At 44.6% G+C, this 23937-nt stretch overlaps 1 protein-coding gene across 1 annotated transcript in view; it reads right to left on the bottom strand.

Annotated features, from left to right (window-relative positions):
* Positions 1–20025, bottom strand: part of LOC145406698 (potassium voltage-gated channel subfamily KQT member 1-like) — a 553790-nt gene extending 533765 nt beyond the window's left edge. Inside the window, exon 1 of the mRNA XM_080277799.1 lies at positions 19313–20025. Within this exon, the coding sequence (XP_080133925.1) occupies positions 19313–20025 (713 nt within the window). The remainder of the gene's footprint in view (positions 1–19312) is intronic.
* Positions 20026–23937: the final 3912 nt, after the last annotated feature.

The following is a 23937-nucleotide window of genomic DNA, read 5'->3' as shown; positions in this document are numbered from 1 at the left end:
GCTCACTAATTATGACCACTTGATGTTCGTACTTGTGACATCAGAATAACTACGTTAGTACAGTCAATGTTTACTCAGTACATATGACCACTCGACTTTCGTACTTGTGGCATAATAACAAGGTCAGTGCTATCAGTTTTTGCAGAATACATATTACCACTCGACGCTCGTGTCGTGGCTACACCTGGCGGGAGCAGGTGTAGATTTTAGCTTTTCCTACAAAACAAGGAACTGCGAGAAGTGATGCATGATGTGACTGAAAAATTCCACCTGGTCAATGTTCGGAAGCAAGGGTACCGATAAATATATTGAACAGAAACAAATAATTAAATTATAAATCCAGAAATTGCACACACACACACACACACACACACACACACACACACACACACACACACACACACACACACAATCTTTCTTCGTATTTCTCTGCTGGGGTCTTTATCTTCAGGTTTTAACTCTCAAAACCCTCTCTTCCACTCATCACTTTTCAGTTCCTCGCCATTCTTCTTCGATCTCCTTTATTCTCTTCTTTCTGCTCCTACTCTAGTCTCATTTCTTCTAATTTCTTTCCCTCATCTTCAGCTACTCAATACCCAGATTCTTACATCGACTCTCTCTCTCTCTCTCTCTCTCTCTCTCTGTCCCTGCCCGTCGCTGTCGTGCTCTACATAAGAACAACGGGACGATGCCGGTCGATTACAGTTGTTCTATCTCCACTGGGCCTACAAGGTAGAGAGGCAGGGAGAGAAAGAGATAGGGGAGGGAGGAAAGGACGGATGGATGAAGGAGAGAGGGAAGGATTGGGGCGGGAGGAAGAATGGATAGGGAAAGGAAGGAGGGGTGGATCCAGTGAAGGAGGTAAGGAAATCGAGAGATGAGAATGAAGGAAGGAAGGAAGGAGGGAAGAAATTCGAGATAAGAAGGAAGGAAGGAGGGAAGGAAGGAAGGAAGCAAGCAAGCAATCAAGAAGAGAGGTGAAGAGACTGAATGAGAGGAGATGCAAGAAACAAGAAGGAAGGAGGGAAGGAAGGAAGGACAGAAAGATGGGTAAATGCAGGGAGGGAAGGAAGATAATGGGATGGGAGAAAGGAAGGGTTTAAGGACAGATGGAAGACGGGAAGTAGAAAAGGATGAGAGGAGAAAGAAAGAGCATAAATGAAGGAAGAAGGGATGTGCTAAGAGAAAAACTGAAAAGGAAAGGTTGAAGGAAGGAAGCAAGACATAACATGATAGGAAACAAGAACTCTAAAGACGGAAAGAAAAAAGAAATAAAAGAATGCAAAAAAAAGATAAAAGAAAGGAAAATGGTTCAGACAGGTATACAAGAGAGAGAGAGAGAGAGAGAGAGAGAGAGGAGAGAAAAAACTAGTAACCAGGAAGGGGAAGGGTGGGAAATGAGAGACCATTTAAGGAGAGAGGCGGAAGAGATGACAATCGACGGTAGAGGCTGTGTTCTCGTACCCTCAGGAGGCTACGTAACGCCTCTTCGTTTGCAATTTATTTTAGGTATCATGCAAGAAAATTTAATGCAATATCTATCTATTACACGAGGGTTTTTACGACAGACATTGAACTTTTGCTAATCTCTTTTTACTTTGTGATAAATATTCGTCCTTCTGCAGCTACTTCACGTGGCTCAGTGGCAGAAACAGGCAACAGAACGCCTCTACATCCTTTCCATTGCATTTCTTCTTGCCAAGCATCATAATCTAGTGTTAATGTATTCCTATAAATCAGCATTCATGATGGCGAGATGGTAATTTTACGCCAAGTTTGTGCAACAAAGGGCATAAGTGTTACCCAGACTAAGAAACGCAACCGTCGACTTTGCAATGCAGGTCCCTATTTTTATTTCAGTTAAGAAGAGGTTATGGTAAAGACCTTGACCAAATATCTCATGGCCAAATTAGGAATCAAACTTCGGAATTTCTCGGTGACGGACCAAGTTCGCTTCCAATTACATCACCGCCACCTTCTCGCATGAAGAGAGAGAGAGAGAGAGAGAGAGAGAGAGAGAGAGATGTATAAAGGCTGAGGTAGGTAAGGGGGATCCTATCGGCCGTAACGGATATCATCAATAAGAGTATTGTTCCTTGTCCGTGAGAAAAGAAATGGAGGTATGGGCGATGGGGGGTTTAATACAGCATCTTTGTTCTCGCCTGTTGAACATCTCTAACCCCCATCAGCTCAGTTGATGGCCGAGTGTTGTCAGAAGGGTAGGTTCCATGTGACTAGTAACCAAGGAGGTTCATTGCTGCCTAGTAATTAAGGCTCATCGAAGTTCATGCAATCACAGCTTATTCAAGTTGCGCGAGTGACCCAGTACCTTGAGATGCAAGGAAAACAACTTTAGTATACAAAGAAAAATTTAAAAGGATAAAAGATGAAGAAATAATAACAATAACATTTATGAACCCACCTCATAGATTAGTGAAGAGCAGGAGTACGGTGAATAATAATAATAATAATAATAATAATAATAATAGTAATAATTCCGAAATTGCTGAAGCAACATTCAAAGAACTCCACATTCCAGATGAAAATACTTTTGTTATCACTGTAGACCTAATATTAAGGGACTTTTGGTATGACTCAACATTTTTTACGGATTCTGACCTGTGATCTTGAGACCAAGGTCAAGGTCATTCATACTATGCAAATCATGTTCACACACGACCCACTATATTTCCACCGAGTTTGGTCAAAATCAGTCAAATACTTTGGTATTTATCACTTTCAATCATGACGCGGCCATGTTGATTTTCCTCAATATCTCAAAAAGTATTTGTTGGATCCCAATATCAGTACCCAGGTGCACTAGTATATGTTGACGACTACATACTGGAACATTTGCAAAACAATCGATTCAGTAGTTTTTGCTGTGCAAAAATTGAGAAGATAATTTATGGAGGGCGCTAGTGCGGCGCTAGTGACAGGGAAAAAAAAAGTGTTGGAAGAAGCCTGCAGCCAAGATACTTCACTCCTGAAAATTTTAAGACTCTTTCTGGAACGATCTTTGAATGCCAGCCTTCTAGATCTCCCCCCCCAAAAAAAAAAATAATAATAATAATAATAATAATCTACAATATCGATAAGAACTGCACAGAATGTGGAGTTCTTAATAATAAGAATAAGAATAAAAATAAAAGTAATAAAAATAATAATAAAAATAATAATAATAATAATAATAATAATAATAATAATAATAATAATGAAAATAAAAATCGATTTAAAAAGGGCCAGAAAAAAATTGTGAAAGAAAAACGGAAAATTTCTAAGAGAAAAACGGAAGCGGGAAAGAATGTAAAAAAAAGTGGAATACTTACAATACGTAAGGTTAATACGCACACAGAAAAATAAATCTTAAAACCTATAGCTGATCTTTTTCTCTGACGGAAGTGAACCTCTCTCAGGGCTGAATAATGTCACAGTTACATTATAATCGACGAGGGTTTCTTATGACTAATGACCTTGGTTTCTAGTCAAAGGTTACTGGTCAAACTGACCCTACGGTGTAAATATACTTGGCAATCAACTGTAGTGAAAGGGGTTAGCGATCTGCAAAAGGTAGATGCATATAGTAATTGCGAATGTGAAGCTCTGTAAAATACAAATATGTCAACCTCTACACTACAAGAAAAACAAATAATAAAACCATCTGGTGTGTTTTGCTAAATATAGTACGTCACCATCTCCATCAATAATAAAAAAGATGACAACACCCTCGTGGATGTGTTGCTTTGAAATAGTCTCTATAAATTCTATATTAAAAGGAAAAAAAAAAACGTAGTGGGTGTGTAGCAATGTAATAAACTAGAAAGAGTTCAAAGACTGCATACCTTTGCCAATGCCATTGCCACTGAAAAGGATCCAGATCCGGATCCGGATCGACCCCAATATTTAATTAATTCTTTCTTGATCCATGACCCACCTTTCCACAAAATTTCATTGAAATTCATTGGGAATTTTTGAAAATATTGTGTGGGATTCTCATAACGCGAATCAGCCTCCAAATTTAATAATTTCTTCCTTGGCCCATGGCACACCCTTCCATAAAATTTCATTAAAATCCGTTCAAAACTTTTTGAGTAATCCTGCTAACAGACAGACATACAAACAGACAAACAAACAAACGCAGGGTAAAATATAACCTCCTTGGCGGAGACAATGACGACGTTAAACTTTCTAAACACACACACACACACACACACACACACACACACACACACACACACACACATTAAGTTACTTGACACGTTGTTCTATGATACAGAAACACGCAGAAACTCCACAATAATCCCAATAATAACGCCGCTTGTCCTTTTTTACTCTCCACATGACAAAGTCAGAGGAGGCTGTTGTTATCACTGGAATCAGTAGGTGTCCATCCGTGGAGCTGGATGGCTGGGCGGCTGGCTGGGCATAGAGATTTCATTTCCAGGCCAGGACTCATATTCACTGTAGAGTCATGAAATTTCACATAGTTACCGGGTATGTCTTATAGTGAACTGGTGCCTTTTGATGGGTAGAATACTGTGTATTAAGTAGTTTTTTTTTTTTTTTTTTTTTTAACTGAAAAAGAAAAAAAAATTCCACAGATTTTAATGTGACTTGCGCAAGGAATCTGAAGGGCCCAGGTTATGTGTTCTCGAGGCGTTCCCCTTACGCCCACCTTTAAAAGAGATGATGGGGGGGGGAAGGGCCGTTATGCTCTTGGTTAGGTGTGCAGGGAGGTGGGGGAGTATGTGCTTGGTCAGCTGGAGGGTTACAGCAACGTAGCGTTGCCTATGTTTTATGTTTCTGTCGCTGGGTAGCATCGCTGTTGTTGTTCATGATGTTGTCGTGGTTGTGGTGGACGGTCGAGTATACGGTATGCAGTTTTTTTTGCTGTTGCTGTTGTTGTTATTGATGCAGTTGTTACTGGTATACTTGCTACTGTCGTTTTTGCTGTTGGGGGTATTATTGTTGTTCTTGATCCTGGTGATATTGTTGCTGGTGTAGTTGTACTTGTTGTAGTTGTTGTTGCTGAGTGCTGCTGTCCCTTGGTGTATTATTGTCACTGTTGTTGTTACTTGTACAGTAGTTACTATCACTGGTGGTATGGTAGTGGTTGTGGTAGTGGTATTGTTGTTGTTCAAGTTGTTCCCCCTTTCCCCCGAGTATGAAACAAGGTAGATGCTATTGATTGTGAGCAACTGTTGGATACCTCCCCTTCTTCCCTCCTCTATTCGTTTCCATCTTTTCTACCTACCTCTCACTTCCTTTCCAGTTCTCTCTTTCTTTCTTCCTACCCTCTTCCTGTCTTTCTTATTTACCAACTTCTCACTTCCTTCCCCAGCACTTTCTTTCTTTCTCTTTTTCCTACCCTATTCCTGTCTTTCTTCTTTACCCATCTGTCTTTTCCCTCCCCAGCACTTCCCTCTTTCTCATTTCCTACCCTCTTCTTGTCTTTCTTCTCTACCCACTTCTCTCTTCTTTCCCCAGATCTTTCCTTGTTTCCCACCCTCTTCCTATCTTTCCTTCTACCCTAGCTCTCACTTCCTTGCAAAACATTTTCTTCTCCAAGTATTAATATATGGTGTGTCAAGAAGAGTAGAGGAGGAAAATGAAAGAAAAACTGAAGGAAAAGAAAGATTTTAAAAAATGTAAGAATGCATGTATTAAGGTATTGTAGGGTCTGGTTTGCACATGCCTGATTCAAATGGGTAGCTTTTGTTGCTGTGGCTCCAGGGTCGTCTGAAACATGAGCCCAATGGATTGCAGGCTAAAGTTGCCCTCCTTCTGCATTTCACCATCCTCTTTTCAGGGGATAAGGGGGAATTAAGGGACGATTGTATAACCAGGTAGTGGAGCTGCAGGTTATATGGGTGCCACCACATGAAGGCGTCCCTCTCTAGCACCAAGGTCAGCTGTGCTAGGTTTATACACGTTCAAGTCATTTGTTACGGGTCTCGCACGGCAAGTGATCGGTAGGGCCGAGGGACACAAATTTGTCACAGGAAAAATGACCCGCTGACATCTAATGCTGTACAGTACACTTTGTCAATGCTGTGGAAAACCTGAAGTGAATGGAGTGAAAAGTACGGGTGGAAACTCTGCTGGAGTGGCTGTGATTGTGAATGAGAGCCTATATATGCTATGGAGACAACCTCAACAGCATGTGAACACATGGAAGGACATACTACAGCACCCTCTTAAACAGGATAGGATTGACCCTAGTCCAGGAGAATAAGAAGATACAAGCGCTAACGACCCTACCAACGAAGGCTCCAAGTTAGTGTAAAATAGTGAAAGGTAAAGACAGCAAGAGAAAAGAGACAAACAAAGGCAAAGAAGTGTGAAAGAGGCGTCCGTGTGGAAGTGAAAGACGGGAAAGGAGGTATGGCAGGGAGGAAGGGCCAACAGGGGAGCTACAAAATCGATGGTTAATATCTTAAGTGAAACTGGCTCTCTCTCTCTTTCTTTCTCTCTCTCTCTTTCTCTCTCTCTCTCTCTCTCTCTCTCTCTCTCTCTCTCTCTCTCTCTCTCTCTCTCACTCCTTTAGTTCTATCATATTTCTCAAACCATTCACTCTCACTTCTCACACTTTCACTATCTCTCATATGTCACTCACTCTTCCTACGCCATCCACATTGACCACCTCTCTCTCTCTCTCTCTCTCTCTCTCTCTCTCTCTCTCTCTCTCTCTCTCTCTCTCTCTCTCTCTCTCTCTCTCACACACACACACACACACACACACCTGAGAAAGAGAGAGAAAGAGAGAGAGAGAGAGAGAGAGAGAGAGAGAGAGAGAGAGAGAGAGAGAGAGAGAGAGAGAGAGAGAGAGAGAGAGAGAGAGAGAGAGAGAGAGAGAGAGAGAGAGAGAGAGAGAGAGAGAGAGAGAGAGAGAGAGAGAGGGCCGGAATAGGGGCAGTAAAGGAAATGTAAGGGAAAGAAGTAAAGGAAAGTTCAAAGAAGCAAAGAAAATTGGGATAAAAAGGGTAATATGTAGCAAGAAATAAGTTAAAATGCTATCAACAGTAGGTAAGAAGAGAAAGTGTGTGTGTGTGTGTGTGTGTGTGTGTGTGTGTGTGTGTGTGTGTGTGTGTGTGTGTGTGTGTGTGTGTGTGTGTGTGTGTGTGTGTGTGTGTGTGTGTGTGTGTGTGTGTGTGTGTGTGTGTGTGTGTAAGAGCTTAAAAAGTGAACATTAACGAACATGTTAATAAAGGCCGTAAATAACCCTTCCAGTCTGAGAAGTTAACCGCTCTGCTTTATATAACCATCTAAACGGCACGACTAAAACAAAAAATAATTACCTTCATTTTTGGTTTGTTCTTGCAAATTCCAAACTATTTTTCTCAGCTCTTGGAGTGAGTTGTGACACTGAGGGCGAAGGTAGATATAGTACACATTAACCTCGTCAGTACAAAAGCTCCTTCCTAAGCTGAATACTTATACAATAATCTGGAGGTAAAAACAAGCTAAACAAAGTGTGTCCAACGGAACGGGCCTCGCTCCCATTCATTTACCTTTTGGAGCCCCCGGAATCCGGACATCACGTCTCAGGCATAAATAGCCACACTTCCGTGCATACGTGCATCATACCACCTGTCAGCTTGGATCAATCCGACCGCTATCGCTTCATGGGGAAAAATACAGAGGAGCCAGTCCCTTATCATACACGCCTCCATACCAAATTTTTCCAACCACCTTGATAAGCTATCAATTCCCCCGTCTCATTACTCTCCATACGCAGTGGGTAGAGAGGAGTGGCCATAATAGGAAAAATAAGTAGCTATGAAACAGATGCTACAGTGCCTATAATGCCACCCAGAACACGGGCTAAAGACGCGAATGACAGATATGCGAGACAGGGTAGCCGGAGAGGAGTGCGCAGGACGGGCTGAGGTAGGGCACGGAGAGGGAATACACCCTGTGAAAATGGGTGTTGTTGATGTACCGGTATGGGCATTGCAATGGCTTAATTCAACGTTTTCTCTAAGTAGAACAACAATACCAACAATAACAATAAAGCAACAACAATAACAATAACAACAATGAGGAGGCGGGAGGAGGAAGAGCAACACCAACAACGTTCTTATATGAGGCTTTTCACATTAAAAAGGGCTAACACGTCATTTTAGCAGCAATTTCCCGCAAAATTTACGGAACTAAATAATAGTCTCTCCATTGCAAAATGTTGCAAATGTCATTAGCATTGTTTCCACACCTTCATTAAGCCCAAAATGACTAACTCTGAAAAAAAAAAAAATGTGTCACACAACTTTCGACAGTTTCGCGCCGTCACGTCGGGAGCGATCGCCATTCTTTTTTGTATTTTTTTGACACTGCTTGGACTTACCACGGCCTAATACAAATAGAATTAGGTCGACATCTATTACAGTTCTCGTGAAAGAAACAAACAAACGCACAGACAGACATTTTCGCGTGTCGCGATTTCTGACAGTTTCGCGCCTTCTCTTCGCGCGTGATCGCCAAATTTTGGGGAGATATTTTTCTGATTCTCCCTGGACTTACTCCGACTTAATGCAAAATGAATTAGGTCGATGTCTATTACCGTTCTCGTGAAAGAAACGAACAAACGCACGGACAGAAACACACAAGCACAGCTTGACATTATTATATAGATTATTTCTACGACCAGACGATTGCATTCAGATTTGGACAGAATTTTCGAACTGGAGGAGTTAGATAATGCCTTCATTAACCCCTCCACTACCAGAGATCTGTCCTGAGTTACATGATCGTCTGGAGATGGCAAGAAAAAACTAGTTAAATACCTCACCGCACTGAGGGAGTTACAATTTGAGGATTTAGATGCTGACTTCTTTAATTTCTGTTGTGCTTCGTCACTACGAGAGGTCTCTCCGAAATTGAATAAGAGCGTCGGACGATGGAAAAAAAAATATTGAAAAAAAGGAAATAAATCATTATACATAAGAACAGTGATTTGAACATTCTGGGTCCTGTGAAGTATTGTTAGCTGAATGAAACTGTCTGGCGTTACTGGACTATATACATTATTTTCCCAACTGTGAGAGAGTTAACGATGGCAATATTAACTCTCTGAGGTTCATACACTCACGCTAAGCTAAATTAAATCGTCTGTCGCTAGTTACAATACAATTACTAGAGTTGTATTAAGCATGAGTGGGTTAGGGGAGTTAGAGAGTGAAATGCTTTGTTATTTCCGTGTGCGTTTCATGGTGGGTTGAAATGTGAGGTAGGGCGAGGGGGAGATAATGAGCGGTAAATGAGTGAGAGAGGGGGGAAAATGAGCTGGAGCGAGGGTTAGGTAGGGAGACACGAGTGTTCATTAGTGCAAGTGTGTGAGCAAGGGAGGGATGCTGAGGGAGGCAGGCAGGGAGATGGGAGTGAAAAGAGGGGCTTGAGAGAGGGAGAAAGGACAGAGAAAGGGAGAGAAGGAGGGGTGGAGTGAGTATGGACAGAGTAGGGAAGAAGAGAGGAAAAACAGAGAAACTGTGGGAGATAGGGAGATAGAAGAATAATAAGACACGAGTGAAAAAAGGGGCGGGAAGGAGGAGAGGGATAGAGAAGACAGAGAGGGGGAGGGAGAAAGGACAGAGAAGCTGGGAAAGAATGAGAAAGAAGATAAAGCCATGGCGGGAGAACAGGAGGCAGGTAGGGAGGGAGAAGGACAGGGGAAGGGAGGGAAGAAGGAAGGGAGACAGGAGTGAAAAGAGAGCAGGGAGAGAGAGAGGGAAAAACGAAAGAAAACCTGGTGGGAAAGAAGGATGAAATCAGGTAGGGAGAAGGGGGAGAAAGTACAGAGTGAGGAAAGGAGGAAGAAAGGACAAGAGAGTGAGGGAGGAAGGGATGGAGAAGGAGAGAAAACCGGGGCAGGAAAGAGATACGAAAGAAGAGAGATCTGAGGGGATGGGGGGTAAGAGACCGAAAATATTCAATAGGGAAGTAGCGGAGCGAGAGAGAAGTACAGGGTGGTCCCTATCTGCGTTCCATTACCACTCGCGTGGTGCGGGGACGGCTCAGGCAGTGTAATTGATGTCCACCTCTCATCATTTCCTATTTATCATGGCCCTTTTCGATTCATTATATTGTCTGCTTATTTACGTCAGCTGTGTACATGACAGTTTATTATTTTCAAGAGGTTGTCAAAATGTTTGCTATTATTTTCGAGAGGCTGTCAAAATGTTTGCACTTCCTGTATCATCAGACTGAGCCGTCCCTGCAACACACAAGATGTAAGAATGGAAATGCAACAGACGGAGTGCCCTGAGTAATGCTGCACATAACACATGTGATGAGAAAAATGTCTATTTAACTATCATTCTATCTATCTATTAATCTATCTATCTGCCTATGTATCTATCGTATTATATTTGATATTTTATACTGGGGACTGTTTCTAACCCCATCATTATAAAAAGTGTCCCCAATGCTAAAGAAAAAATAAATAAATAAATGTCCGCTAGAAGCAGCAAGTATGAAATAAAACTATGTCCTCGGACTGAAGAGTTCCCTTCAATGAGATGACTCACTATCTTGCTTTAGTCTTGCTATCGCTAAATTGTTCAACTTAAGAAAGACATGTAAGAGTGATGAGGAAAATGAAGACTATTTGAGTCTCTCCAATTCCATTTGCCTCAAGCTGAATAAAGCCGTGTGATGGTAGCAAGAATGAAGAAATACGTCCTCGGGCAGATAGCGTTAAAGGATCGGGAGTAATGCGTGAAACACTGTGGATTCAGGAAGCCCCCCCCCCCCAACCCGCCTCTTCCTCTTCTCATCTCTTGGCCGGAATAATCCATAGCGGTGTCTGCTGCTCCTTCAATATGTCAACTGGAGACAATGGCCGCGTCCCTTTCTCCTCTCTTCGCCTTTTTTCCCCCTATGACAACATCCCTTTCCGCCTTCTCTCACATCATCCGTCTGTCTGTCTAGCCATCTATCCGCTCTCCTCGCCCCCTTCTTTTCGCTGTACCATTATATGACAGCCTCTTTCTCCTTTTTTCTAACTTGGTCTGTCTGTTTGTCTATATATCTGTCTATCTGTTTGTCGTCTCTCCTCGTCCTCTTCACCTTCACAACACATGACGTCTTCCCTTTCCTTTATTTTTTTTCTTTCCTCATGTATCTAAGTACATATTTTCCTGTTCTCCTCGCATTTTCTTCCTTTGGCAAACTTCTATTCCCTTTCACTCACGTCATCTGTCAGTCTAACTGTCTGTCATTCTATCTATCAACCTATATTTGTTTTTGTATATCTACCAACTGGTGACGCCGCATCCTCTGAGGGATGGCCTCGAGAGAACGACTTCGCTACTATCCCTCTTTCCACGACACCGTACGAGTACCACCCTCGTTACGTACTCTCTCGTATCTTACATCTCCACCCTTCTCTCTCTCTCTCTCTCTCTCTCTCTCTCTCTCTCTCTCTCTCTCTCTATCTATCTATCTCTCTCCACCTCGCTCTTTCTCCACCTCGCTCTCTCTCCTCCTCTGCCTCTCCTTCTAGCCAATGACGTCAACATATTAAAGCTAAGGACTGACTCTCTTCACGATTTTTATACCTTTTGATGTTTCATGTGACCGCAGTATATAGTGACTGGATGGGAAGGGGAGGAATGGAGGATGTGGAGAGATGGAAAAGAGAGTTGTATTCAGAGTAGAGACGTGAAAAAAAAACAGTAAGAAATGGCAAGAAAAGGAGTGAATGAGGAGATTGGTAGAAATCATGATACAAAATGGAGGGAATGTAAGAAACTGCTTTGGAAGGAGGTAAAAACTGTAAGCAAGAATTAGCAGAAGGGTAACAGATGAAAATGACGTTGTTGCTGGAGAAGGGAGAGAAAGCGAGCAGATGGAGAGAACATACTGAGGAATTTTTGAATACAGAGAACGACAGTAGAGTAAGTATCAGTGGTTGGAGAATGGCTTGGAGAAGAGAGGCGTGCAAAGTGGAAGAGGTCAGGAGGGTGGAAGTATCAAAGAAATGAAGAAAGTCAAATGGTGAAAAGCCCCATGTGATGGAGCGTGTGGCAATATGATAAAATATGGGGGAGAGATAGTGAAAGAATGGACACGAAAGATGTGCAGACTGGCCTGGGTGGAAGGCAAGGTCGCAGAGGATTGGATGTCAAGTATAACAGTTCTCTTGCACAAAGGAAAAGGGGAAAGAGCAGTGTGTTGCAAACAGGGATATTTATCTTCTCAGTGTAAAAGGAAAAATTTGTGGTAGGATACTTGTCCAGAGTTTGGGAAATAACCGAGGACTTAGTTTGAGGGGGGTTTCTAGGAAGTGAAGACGTTGCATACATCGGATAATTCGTTCAATGATACTTATGGGAAAGTATTTATATAAGGTAATGAAGTTGTAGGCTGCCTTCAAGGATCTAGAGAAATCAGACAAGGAATGTGGAAGATACTGAATGCTGTCAAGAGTATACATGAGGGTACTAGGGGTGCAGTGCGTTTGGGAAATGAACTAAATAAGTTCTCTGATCTGGATGTCTGACTGAAACAGGGACGTGCTATGTTTCTCTCCATGGCTGCTCATTATACAGTATATATGAATATAAAAGAGATGTAACGGAGGGTAGTGGATACTGGAGTGTCCGTAGTGAGAGAAGGTAGGGTTTGGAAAATGGATGTTCTGTTGTTTACTGATTATAATGTTAAGTGAAGATGAATGGGAGGTGCAATAAGTGCCACACCCAAATATAATAAAGAATGTAGCTAAGAGTAAAGTTATGGTCTTAGAAGATAAACGAAGTCGCAGAATGCACAGTGAGGCTGGATGGTCAGGAAATAATGAAGAGATGGAGAGTGTGACTGCATTCAAGTATTTAGGAAGTATGATTTAAAATGGAAGCTTAGAGGATGACGGAAAAGAAAAGTGGCTGGTTCACTGAAAGCAGTGATAAGGAATAGGGAGGTTAGTATAGAAGTAAGAAAGTCGTTGTATAACTACTGTGAATCCCACTCTATCATTTGGAACTGAATCATGGACTCTGTTGGATGGACGCAAGTCACAAGTGAGATAAGTGGAAATGAGCTATCTGAGAGGAACATGTGAAGCTTAGTGGAAAGACAGATAGGCACATGAGGAAGGAGAGTTGTGGTGGTGAATGGATGTGACTGAAAAACTTTAAGAGAAATACTCTGAGATGGTTTGGCCTGGTGGAGATGATGGAGAATTAGAGATTGACTAGAAAAGTGTATGTGAGTGAGATAGCGGGGGAGAGGCGGAGGGGGAGACAGGATGAGATGGGAGGATGAAGTGGAGAGGAAGAGGGGTAAGAGTTGGAGGAGAGAGAGCCGAATAGCGGAGGACAGGGCGACATGGAGACGATTTGCTTATGGTCGCCCATTACGGAATTATGACGTCTGGCTACAGATATGTAGATAGACTGACAGACTGATATATATTTTCACCAACAACTACATTAACTTTTTCGATTAGTTATTTCTACCACACGTATCATCATCACCATCATCACCTCTTTCCCATCCAAACAAATGGGCCACACAATCATCAGTTCATCACATCATTCAATCTATGGAAATTCACACACACACACACACACACACACACACACACACACACACACACACACACACACACACAAACGAAGGTGCGTGATATGTTAAACGTAAATCCTGCTATGATTAATTAGTAACAGGTAAGCCGGTTGGGCGTGCTGCTCTGATACACCCTACACCCTACAACTACTCCCTCTTGCTCTTGACAAATTCTGACACCTGACCCACCTCGGAAACCAGCACACCCTACCACTTGACACTTTCATACTGCACACACTAACATCCGACACATCTAGATAACTGACACACCCTGCCACCTGACACTCTACCACCTGCCACCCTGCCACCTGCCACCCTGCCACCTGACACCCTGCCACTTGACACACACTGCAACCTGACACACCCTGCCACTTGACACACCCTGCTACCTGACACACCCTGCCACCTGGCACACCCTGCCACCTGACAAACCCTACCACTAGACACACCCTGCCACCTGCCACCCTGTCACCTGACAAGCCCTGCCACTTGACACACCCTGCCACCTTACACACCCTGCCACTTGATAGACCCTGCCACCTGACACGCCCTGCCATCTGACACCCTGCCACCTGACACACCTTGCCACCTGACACGCCCTGCCACCTGACACACCCTGCCACATGAAACGCCATGCCACTTGACACACCTTGCCACCTGACACACCCTGCCACTTGACACGCCCTGCCACTTGACACGCCCTGCCACTTGACACACCCAGCCATCTGACACGCCCTGCCACTTGACACACCCTGCCACCTGACACACCCTGCCACCTGACACACCGTGCCACCTGACAACCTGCCACCTGACATACCCTACCACCTGACACGCCCTGCCACCTGACGCCCTGCCACCTGACACACCCTGCTACTTGATACACCCTGGCACTTGATACACCCAGCCACCTGACACGCCCTGCCACTTGACACACCCTGCCACCTGACACACCCAGCCACCTGACACCCTGCCACCGGACACACCTTGCCACCTGACACGCCTTGCCACCTGACACACCCTGCCACCTGACATACCCCGCCACCTGTCACTCTGCCACCTGACGCTGCCACTTGAAACGCTCTGCCACCTGACACACCCTGTCACCTGACACACCCTGCCACCTGACACACCCTGCCAACTGACACATCCTGCCACCTGACACGCCTTGCCACCTGACACGCCTTGCCACCTGACACACCCTGTCACCTGATACACCCTGCCACCTGACACGCCCTGCCACCTGATACACCCTGCCACCTGACACGCCCTGCCACCTGACACGCCCTGCCACCTGACACGCCCTGCCACCTGACACGCCCTGCCACCTGACACGCCCTGCCACCTGACACACCCTGTCACCTGACACACCCTGTCACCTGATACGCCCTGCCACCTGACACACACTGCCACCCGACACACCCTGCCACTTGACACACACTGCCACCTGACACACCCTGTCACATGACACGGCCTTACACCTGACACACCCTGCAGCTTGACACACCTTGCCACCTGACACACCCTGCCAATTAACACTCCTTGCCACCTGACACACCCTGCCACCTAACACGCCCTGCCACCTAACACGCCCTGCCACCTAACACACCCTGCCACCTGACACACCCTGCCACCTGACACACCCTGCCACTTGACACACCCTGCCACCTGACACACCCTGCCACTTAATACGCCGTGCAACCTAACACACCCTGACACTTGCCACCCTGCCACCTGACACCCTACCACCTGACAACCTGTCACCTGACATGCCCTGCCGCCTGACAACCTGCCACCTGACACACCCTGCCACCAGACACACCCTGCCACCTGACACACCCTGCCACCTGACAATCTGCCACCTGACACACCCTGCCACCTGACAACTTGCCACCTGGCGCACTCTGCCACCTGACAAACTGCCACCTGACAAACTGCCACATGACACGCCCTTTCACCTGACACACCCTGCCACCTGACACCCAACTAACTGACAATCTGCCACCTGACACACCCTGCCACCTGACAACCAGCCACCTGACACACCCTGCCACTTGACAACTTGCCACCTGAAACACCCTGCCACTTGACAACTTGCCACCTGAAACACCCTGCCACTTGACAACTTGCCACCTGAAACACCCTGCCACTTGACAGCTTGCCACCTGAAACACCCTGCCACTTGACAGCTTGCCACCTGAAACACCCTGCCACTTGACAACTTGCCACCTGAAACACCCTACCACCTGACAACCTGCCGCATGAAATGCCCTTTCACCTGACACATCCTGCTACCTGACACACCCTGCCACCTAACACCCTACAAACTGACAACCTGCCACCTTACACACCCTGCCACCTGACACACCCTGCAACCTGACACGGCCTGCCACCTGACACACCTTGCCACCTGACACGCCATGCCACCTGGCACACCCTGCCACCTGACACACCCTGCCACCTGACACACCCTGCCACCTGACACCCTACCACCTGACACACCCTGCCACCTGACAACCTGCCACTTGACACGCCCTGCCACCTGACACGCCCTGCCACCTGCCACCCTGCCACCTGACACGCCCTGCCACCTGACAACCTGCCACCCGACACACCGTGCCACCTGACACACCCTGCCACCTGACAACCAGCCACCTGACACACCCTGCCACCTGACAACCTGCCACCTGACACGCACTGCCGCCTGACACGCCCTGCCACCTGACACGCCCTGCCACCTGACAACCAGCCACCCGACACACCCTGCCACCTGACAACTTGCCATCTGACACGCCCTGCCACCTGAAAACCTGCTACTTGACATGCCCTGCCACCTGCCACGCCCTGCCACCTGACAACGTACCACCTGACAACCTGCCACCCGACACACCCTGCCACCTGACAACCTGCCACCCGACACACCCTACCACCCGACAACTTGCCACCTGACATGCCCTGCCACCTGACAACCTGCCACCTGACATGCCCTGCCACCTGACACACCTTGCCACCCAATACATTCTGACCCCAGTCGCACCCTGACACCTATCACACCCTGACGCCTGGCACATCTTGGCAACTGGTAAACTGGTACACCCTGACATATGACACACCCTGACACCTGACACCCTGAAACATGACGCCCTGACACACCGGACGCACCCTATCACCTGACATCCTGACAGCTAACACACTGACAACTGGCGCAGTCTGGCACCTGATACATCCTGACAACTGGCACAATCTGACACCTGACACACTCTGACACCTGACACATTCTGACACCTGACACATCCTCACACCTGACACACTGACACCTGACATACCCTGACATCCGAGACTTATGACACATAAGTGTATGACACCCTACCGACACACCCTGGCATTTATGACACTACTGACACTGGCACCTACAACATCCTAATGACACGCTCACTTATGACAACGTACTGAAATACCTATGCCACCCTACTGACGCTCTGGCACCCTATAGACAAATTCTGGCAACTACGACGCCCTGGTGACACATTCTGACCTATGACACCCTACTAGCACTCTGACACCTTGTTAACACATTCTGACACCCATGATACCCAACAATCAGTCTAACTTAGAATACCCTACTGACACACTGACTCCCTATCGCTATTCTGAAACCCATGGCACTCTCTGACATACTCTGACACTGCTGATATTGACACCTATGACACCCTGCTGACACACTGAAACCCTATTGACACTTTGATAACTATGACATCCTACTGACACATACTGCCCTATAACATCCTTCTGACACACTTACACCCTATTGATACTGACAGCTCTCTGACACCCTACTAACATTCTGACCTCTGACATCCTGCTGACACACTAACACCCTACTGACACATTCTGACCTATGACACGCTATTGACATTCTAACACCTATGACACTCTGCTAACACCGACTCCTCTGACACCACTCGCTCTGGCATTTATGGTATTATCCTTTTGACACAATCTGGTTCGTACGTAAGAGACCATCACCTACTTTATAGTATCTAACACACAATCTCCATCCTTCAAACCACTCTCACTACCTTCTATAGCGAATGACAATTTTTACATTTCAAACCACTCTCACTACCTACAGTATCAGTTTGAGCATATAAATACATATTTTATTTTTTGACACCTATTCAAATACTATATGACTGCTAATGAATTTAAGATCTAATGTCAGGGAATTCCAAGCCGATCCGAGAGAAAAACTAGAAACCAACTAGCTCTCTCTCTCTCTCTCTCTCTCTCTCTCTCTCTCTCTCTCGTTAAGCCTACGCGTCTGGACTGTTTCAATATAAAATCGCTTTTTCAACTTGATAGTCTGTTCTCTTTTGTGTTTTTGACTGAGCTAACAGAACACAACATTCAGTTCCATCACTTGAATGTCTGACGCATTGGAAATATGTAAAAAAAATAAAAAACTTGGTTCTGATAAAAGACTTTTTTAAATGGGAAAACACTAGACAAAATAAATGAAATGGGGAATCGAAGGGTCTGGGGACAAGACAGATAATGGAGTACAAGTGAGTGTTACTGGCCGTGAAGCAGTGCATTGAGAAGGCTTTCTTTAACACCTCTTCCACAGCAATTTAGTCTACCTATTTAACTCTGATATTCTCTTGTATATCATCTATTTACTATACGGACATAGATGGTTAATATGACATACAAACAATTGTAACCCCTCCAGTTTGATGACGCACTTTACCTTTTATTCCTGCTTCTACCCAACGATTTTATTGAGCCTTTAGTAGAAATTTGATTTGGTTGGGGTCAGATATTGCCGTCATAAACCCCTTCACTACTAGAGATGTCTCCTACGCTGAACAAAATCGTTTGGGGATAGAATTTATAGGATAAAAAATACATCATCATACAAGAAGGGTTAATGAATCAGGTGCATAAATAGACAGGTGAGGAAAAAGTGCTATAAAAACTCTTAAGCTAATGAGAATGCGACCTTAAGCAGACAAGGAACAAAATTAAAGTGCTACAGAAATAATAAAAAACGACTGAATATACGTTAAAAATGGATATGATTCGAATGAGTCAGCGGGAAGTATGAAATAAGAAGGAAAGGGAGTTACGGACTAAGAAGAACAATGAGGGTTGGATGACGTGACAAAACTAGAACTGAAGAACGAGAAGAGAGACACGAGTGAGACATGAGCATTAAGAGAGGCGGAGTAAAAAATGCCGAGACAGCAATGAAAGAAGAGAAAAAAATCCATGAGGAATACAGGATGAAGGGAAAGGAGGAATGAAGAATGAGAAGGCAGAGATTGGGAGAAATAAATGAGGAGAAAAACAGGCAAAGTGAAAGACAAGGAGGAGTGAAGGACGAGATGAAAGGAGGAATGAAGGACGAGAAGAAAGGAGGAAAGTATGACGAGAAGAAAGGAGGAATGAAGGATGAGGAGAAAGGAGGAATGAAGGGTGAGGAGAAAGGGGAAGTATGAAAAGAGACAAACTGAACCTAAGAGAAGAAAAACAGGATGAGTGAGGGATTAGGAGAAAGAAGGATGAAAGATGAGAACAGAGATAAGAGGAGTGAAGGGAAAGGTTGGGGAGTGGGAGGGTTAGAACAGGGAGTGGAAAGTTTAGAATAGAGAGTGGGTGGGATAAGATGGGGAGTAGGAGGGTAAGGAAGAGTTGAAGGGGGTCGGGAAAAATAATCATGCATGGTGTAAAGGGAAGCGTTACTCACACAATGAAGTGGTAGAAGAAGCAGTACCATCCACACGGGTGTTCCAGGAAGAGGTAGGTCTTTTCCTTAATCGTCTTCCCCTTCTTATTGGTGAAGACATACTTGGCTTTGAAGGCCTGGTCCATGGGCAGGAAGATGGGGTAGAAATTCTCCGGGTACGAGGTGGAGGAAGACACATTGACCGTAATGGGTGGTGAGTCCTGGCCCCCATCCTCCTCCCTGGGCCGCCTTCTGATGGGCGAGGGGTGGCGTTTGTGGTGTCCCTGGCCCAGGCGGCGACCCACGAACCGCCGCGCCTGGGTGAACCTGCCACTGGCGGTCCTGGCCCGCCCCGCCTCAACGTCCACATTACCATCATGGGCCAGGGTGTCTGAGTTTCCATTGTATCGGGGGTCACCGAGCACGGACTGGAGGGGCAGCCAGGCGGGAGTGTCGATGTTGTGGGAGTCAAGCACGCGTTTTTCTTCCAGGTCCACCTCGGAGTCGAAGCAGAGGGCCGTCTCCAGCAGGCGGTTCCTGGCGCCCTCCAGGGACCTGCGCCTCGCCCCTGAGCGATACCCCAGCGGAGCTCTGGCCACCGTGAGGATTATGTCATCGGTGGTGCCAGAGATGCAGGACAGACCAGAGAAGTTGCTCTCGGTGGTCTCCTGGCGGTCAAAGAACCTGCGCCGCGCCGCCACCACCCCTCCGTCTCCCACCTCGTTGCCCAGCATGTCCGCGGGCTGGGCCAGGCTTGCCCTCACTTAGGCCGGGCGTCTCCCTCACTTTCCGCCACCTGACGCGATGTAACAGTGTGTGACGTCAGTAACAGCGCGACAACATTGTTCTCCATCAGCCGCCCCGTCACCATCACATAAGCCGCCGCTGACATGGCAGTGACGGTACCACATAATCACTCTGTCCCCACTCACTCTCACCCGCCCTTTGCTCAAATGTAACCTGACCTTAAAGCAGCAACGTGGTAGTCAGGTTAGGGTCATGATGGAATATTTGGTGCACAAGGCAGCTGCTGGGCTTGATATAGTTCATGTTTTTCAGGGCGATGTGTCTGTTACCGCTGCTGGAGGTCTCAGATCAGATGGTACTCCGAGGTATAGCCTTTTCAGTGGCACCTCGATTTGTTCTCTGGTTTCATATGTTTTGTGTTCAGTTTCCCAATGACTTATCTTACATTATCACAAACGCTTATGCTCTGGCTACTTGTTCATTTTCCTAAAATTCACTGCCTCACTATCTAATACTCCCTCTGGCTGGGCCCATATTTATCAGGGATCTTCATCACTTAAGCTTAAAAAGTTCCAGTAGCAGCTAATTATTGTGAGTAATGATACTTTTTCGCTTTCACAATCACTCTAGTTTGGTTGTAAAGTGTTTGGTAGTCTTTTGAGTTCTGGTAAAAGCATAAACAGACGATTTTATCTCCAACTCAAAGTCAGGAAAGTTCACAAGTAAGGTCTTTGGTATCTACGGGTATCTACAATTACAAATAAGGCCGTGGGTAATGTTTCTAAGTGTGTCGAGAGAATCTATTTGGACGTCAGATGCGAGGGAATAGATAGGCAGGTATACGTCAAAGTTTCATCTAAATACAGGTAAAGGTGATTCACAGTGGCGTTCACTCACTCACTCGATGCGGAATCTTTCAGTTACTTTTTAGAATAACACAGATATTTTCCAACCCATGATAACATATCAACACCCTGCAGAGGGAATAAATCTGAGTACCAGCACAATATAAAGCGAAAATTTATTCATTTGGGCGCTCACTCACTCGATGTCAGAGTTACTTTATTGTATAACACAAATATTTGTTTAAGCATGGTAGCGTACTAACACCCTGCACAGGAAACATTCTGATCACACAGAAAATTGAAAGGGAAGATACATTCATAGCTTTCATTCACTCGATACGGAACCTCTCAAAGCTGCTTTTTGGAGTAATACATATTTTCCAGCTCACGGAACCATATAAACACCCATCAGAGACGATAATTTCTGAATGTCTCGTAACTCATAAAAACTCCCATCAGATCCAATAAATTCTGAGTGCCACAAAACTCATATAAACACCCACCAGAGACGATAAATTCTGAATGCCACACAGCTCATCCGCATCGACGTTTTGTCTCTTCGATTTTGAAAACAGATTATGCAGTCTATTGATTTTGGCTACGGATGTTCGCAATAAAGAGTCACAGGTGTAATATACGGTCATTTGAGAGAGAGAGAGAGAGAGAGAGAGAGAGAGAGAGAGAGAGAATTTTACATTTAACTTATTTTTTGGACCAAGAGTTAAAAGAAAATTTTTCATAAGGAGTGATAATGAGTTTCAATTGATTTTCATAGTACCAGGGCACTTAATGATACTGTATTGGTTAAGCCTCTCACTTTCATAATCCATTATTATTATTATTATTATTATTGTTATTATTATTATTATTACTGATATTTTACTCTTGCTGTTCCAGGCGGAGATTTCTCGAGCTGGAAGGTTAGGATACAGTCTTCATTTACCCCTCCATCTCTAGGGCGCTTTCGTAAGACGAATAAAATCGTTTGCCGGTAGGAAGGGTGTAATAAATAAAAATACCCTGTTGGAAGCGTAATCATATTCTGTTCAGTTTCAAAAGCTGGACCAAGAAGCATAAGAAAGCATTCACGAGGAGCTATGTTGATTTTTTATCGGGTTTCATATCATTTTCACCTTTCTGGATAAAGTAACATAGCCTACTGAAATGCCCTTCAAACTTCATACCTTTAATACAATGGCATATTTTATTTATTTATTTATTAGCTATCTCCGGATGGTTTTAACCTGCGTAGCAAAGACTTTTCGAAATGGAGGGGTGATATATTGCCTTCATTAATCCCTTCTCTTCTAGAGCTCTTGAAGGTGAATAAAATCGTCTGGAGGTAATCAGAATAAACTAAACTAGCAAGTCCTGCAGGGGTTACAATAATTTACCGAGAAAGGAGACTGGACTTATCAAAGAAATACAGTATCGTTGGGTAAATAATCATCATCATCGTCATCATCAAACCTTCCTCTTTTTCCTATCCATTATTCGCGAATAATAAAATGCCGTGCGGAAAGGAGGCACTGCTTATTCACATCAGCCGAAACAAAGTAATTTTTAGGTTATTTTTGCTGTTGCCAGATGACTTTACTCAGGTTAGGAGAGTCCCTAGTAGTAAGGAGGTTAATGACGGCTATATGCACCTCCTGTATACAGCAAGTTTAGAATATTAATAGCTTCCTTGGGTGGAACGCGTTAGCCTTTTTTAACAAGACTGACAGAGGATTCATATGTATCACTGCTCCACCACTGCTATAACACATGTCACCACCCCATCACTAATACAGTATACACGTCAGTACTGTACCACTGATATACACGTCAGCACTCCACCACTAACACACGCTGGTACTCCACCACTAATTTAACATACAGTACATGTCACTACTCCACTAATAATACATACAAGCCATTACACCCACCCCATATTTAATTTACAACAGGTCACTACTCCCAGTTTAACATACATATCACTACTCCCACTCATATTCAGCATACACGTTACTCCCACTCCAGATTTGACATACAAGTCACTATTCCCACTCGAAATTTAACATACGAGTCACTACTCCCACGCCAAATTTGACATACACGGCACCACACCCACTCCAAATTTAACATATCTTACTACTCCCACTCCAGATATAACACGCATATCACTACTCCCACTCCAAATATAATATAAACGTCACTACTCCCACTCCAAATATAATGTATACGTCACTACTCCCACTCCAAATTTATTGTATACGTCACTACTCCCACTCCAAATTTATTGTATACGTCACTACTCCCACTCCAAAAATAATGTATACGTCACTATTCCCACTCCAAATATAATGTATACGTCACTACTCCCACTCCAAATTTATTGTATACGTCACTACTCCCACTCCAAATTTATTGTATACGTCACTATTCCCACTCCAAATATAATGTATACATCACTACTCCCACTCCAAATTTATTGTATACGTCACTACTCCCACTCCAAATTTAATGTATACGTCACTACTCCCACTCCAAATTTAATGTACATGTTACTACTCCCACTCCAAATTCAACAAATGGTGCAGGGCACAACATACCTCGTCCCACAGCAGTTATTTTAGTGCTGTTAAATACTGATTCGGTACTGCCATTTACTGTAGTGTCAGTAAACAAAGGCGCAACTAACCTCATTTTCAACTTGTCCTGTGAAACTCCCAAATAAAGTCTACGGAAATGGCGCAACAAATTTCACGTGCAAGAACTCGCATTATGAAACTCCCTGACCTTGCATTTCACCTTTCAAACTTGAAGAAATTACCTCCACAATGAGATCTGTTCCTTAGGAGACAAGTGCCCAGATGTCCTGAAAGTTCTATGTACTTTCCTTCGGCCGTTTTTCGGTAGTGTTGCTAACAAACAAATAAATAAACGACCAAAAACAGTACCTCGCCGGACTCCGTCCGGGCAAAGTAGCAAACGTCACTGCTCCCACTCCAAATTTAACGTACATATCAATACCCCCACTCCAGATTCAACATAAGCGCAACCATTTCTACT

Source organism: Coenobita brevimanus, chromosome 71 (genome assembly GCF_032717465.1).
Source record: "Coenobita brevimanus isolate Jiangsu-jjx chromosome 71, ASM3271746v2, whole genome shotgun sequence".
NCBI classification, from domain to species: Eukaryota; Metazoa; Arthropoda; class Malacostraca; order Decapoda; family Coenobitidae; genus Coenobita; species Coenobita brevimanus.
The sequence above is the reverse complement of the archived record's forward strand: the minus strand, read 5'-3'. Positions and strand labels throughout refer to the sequence as shown.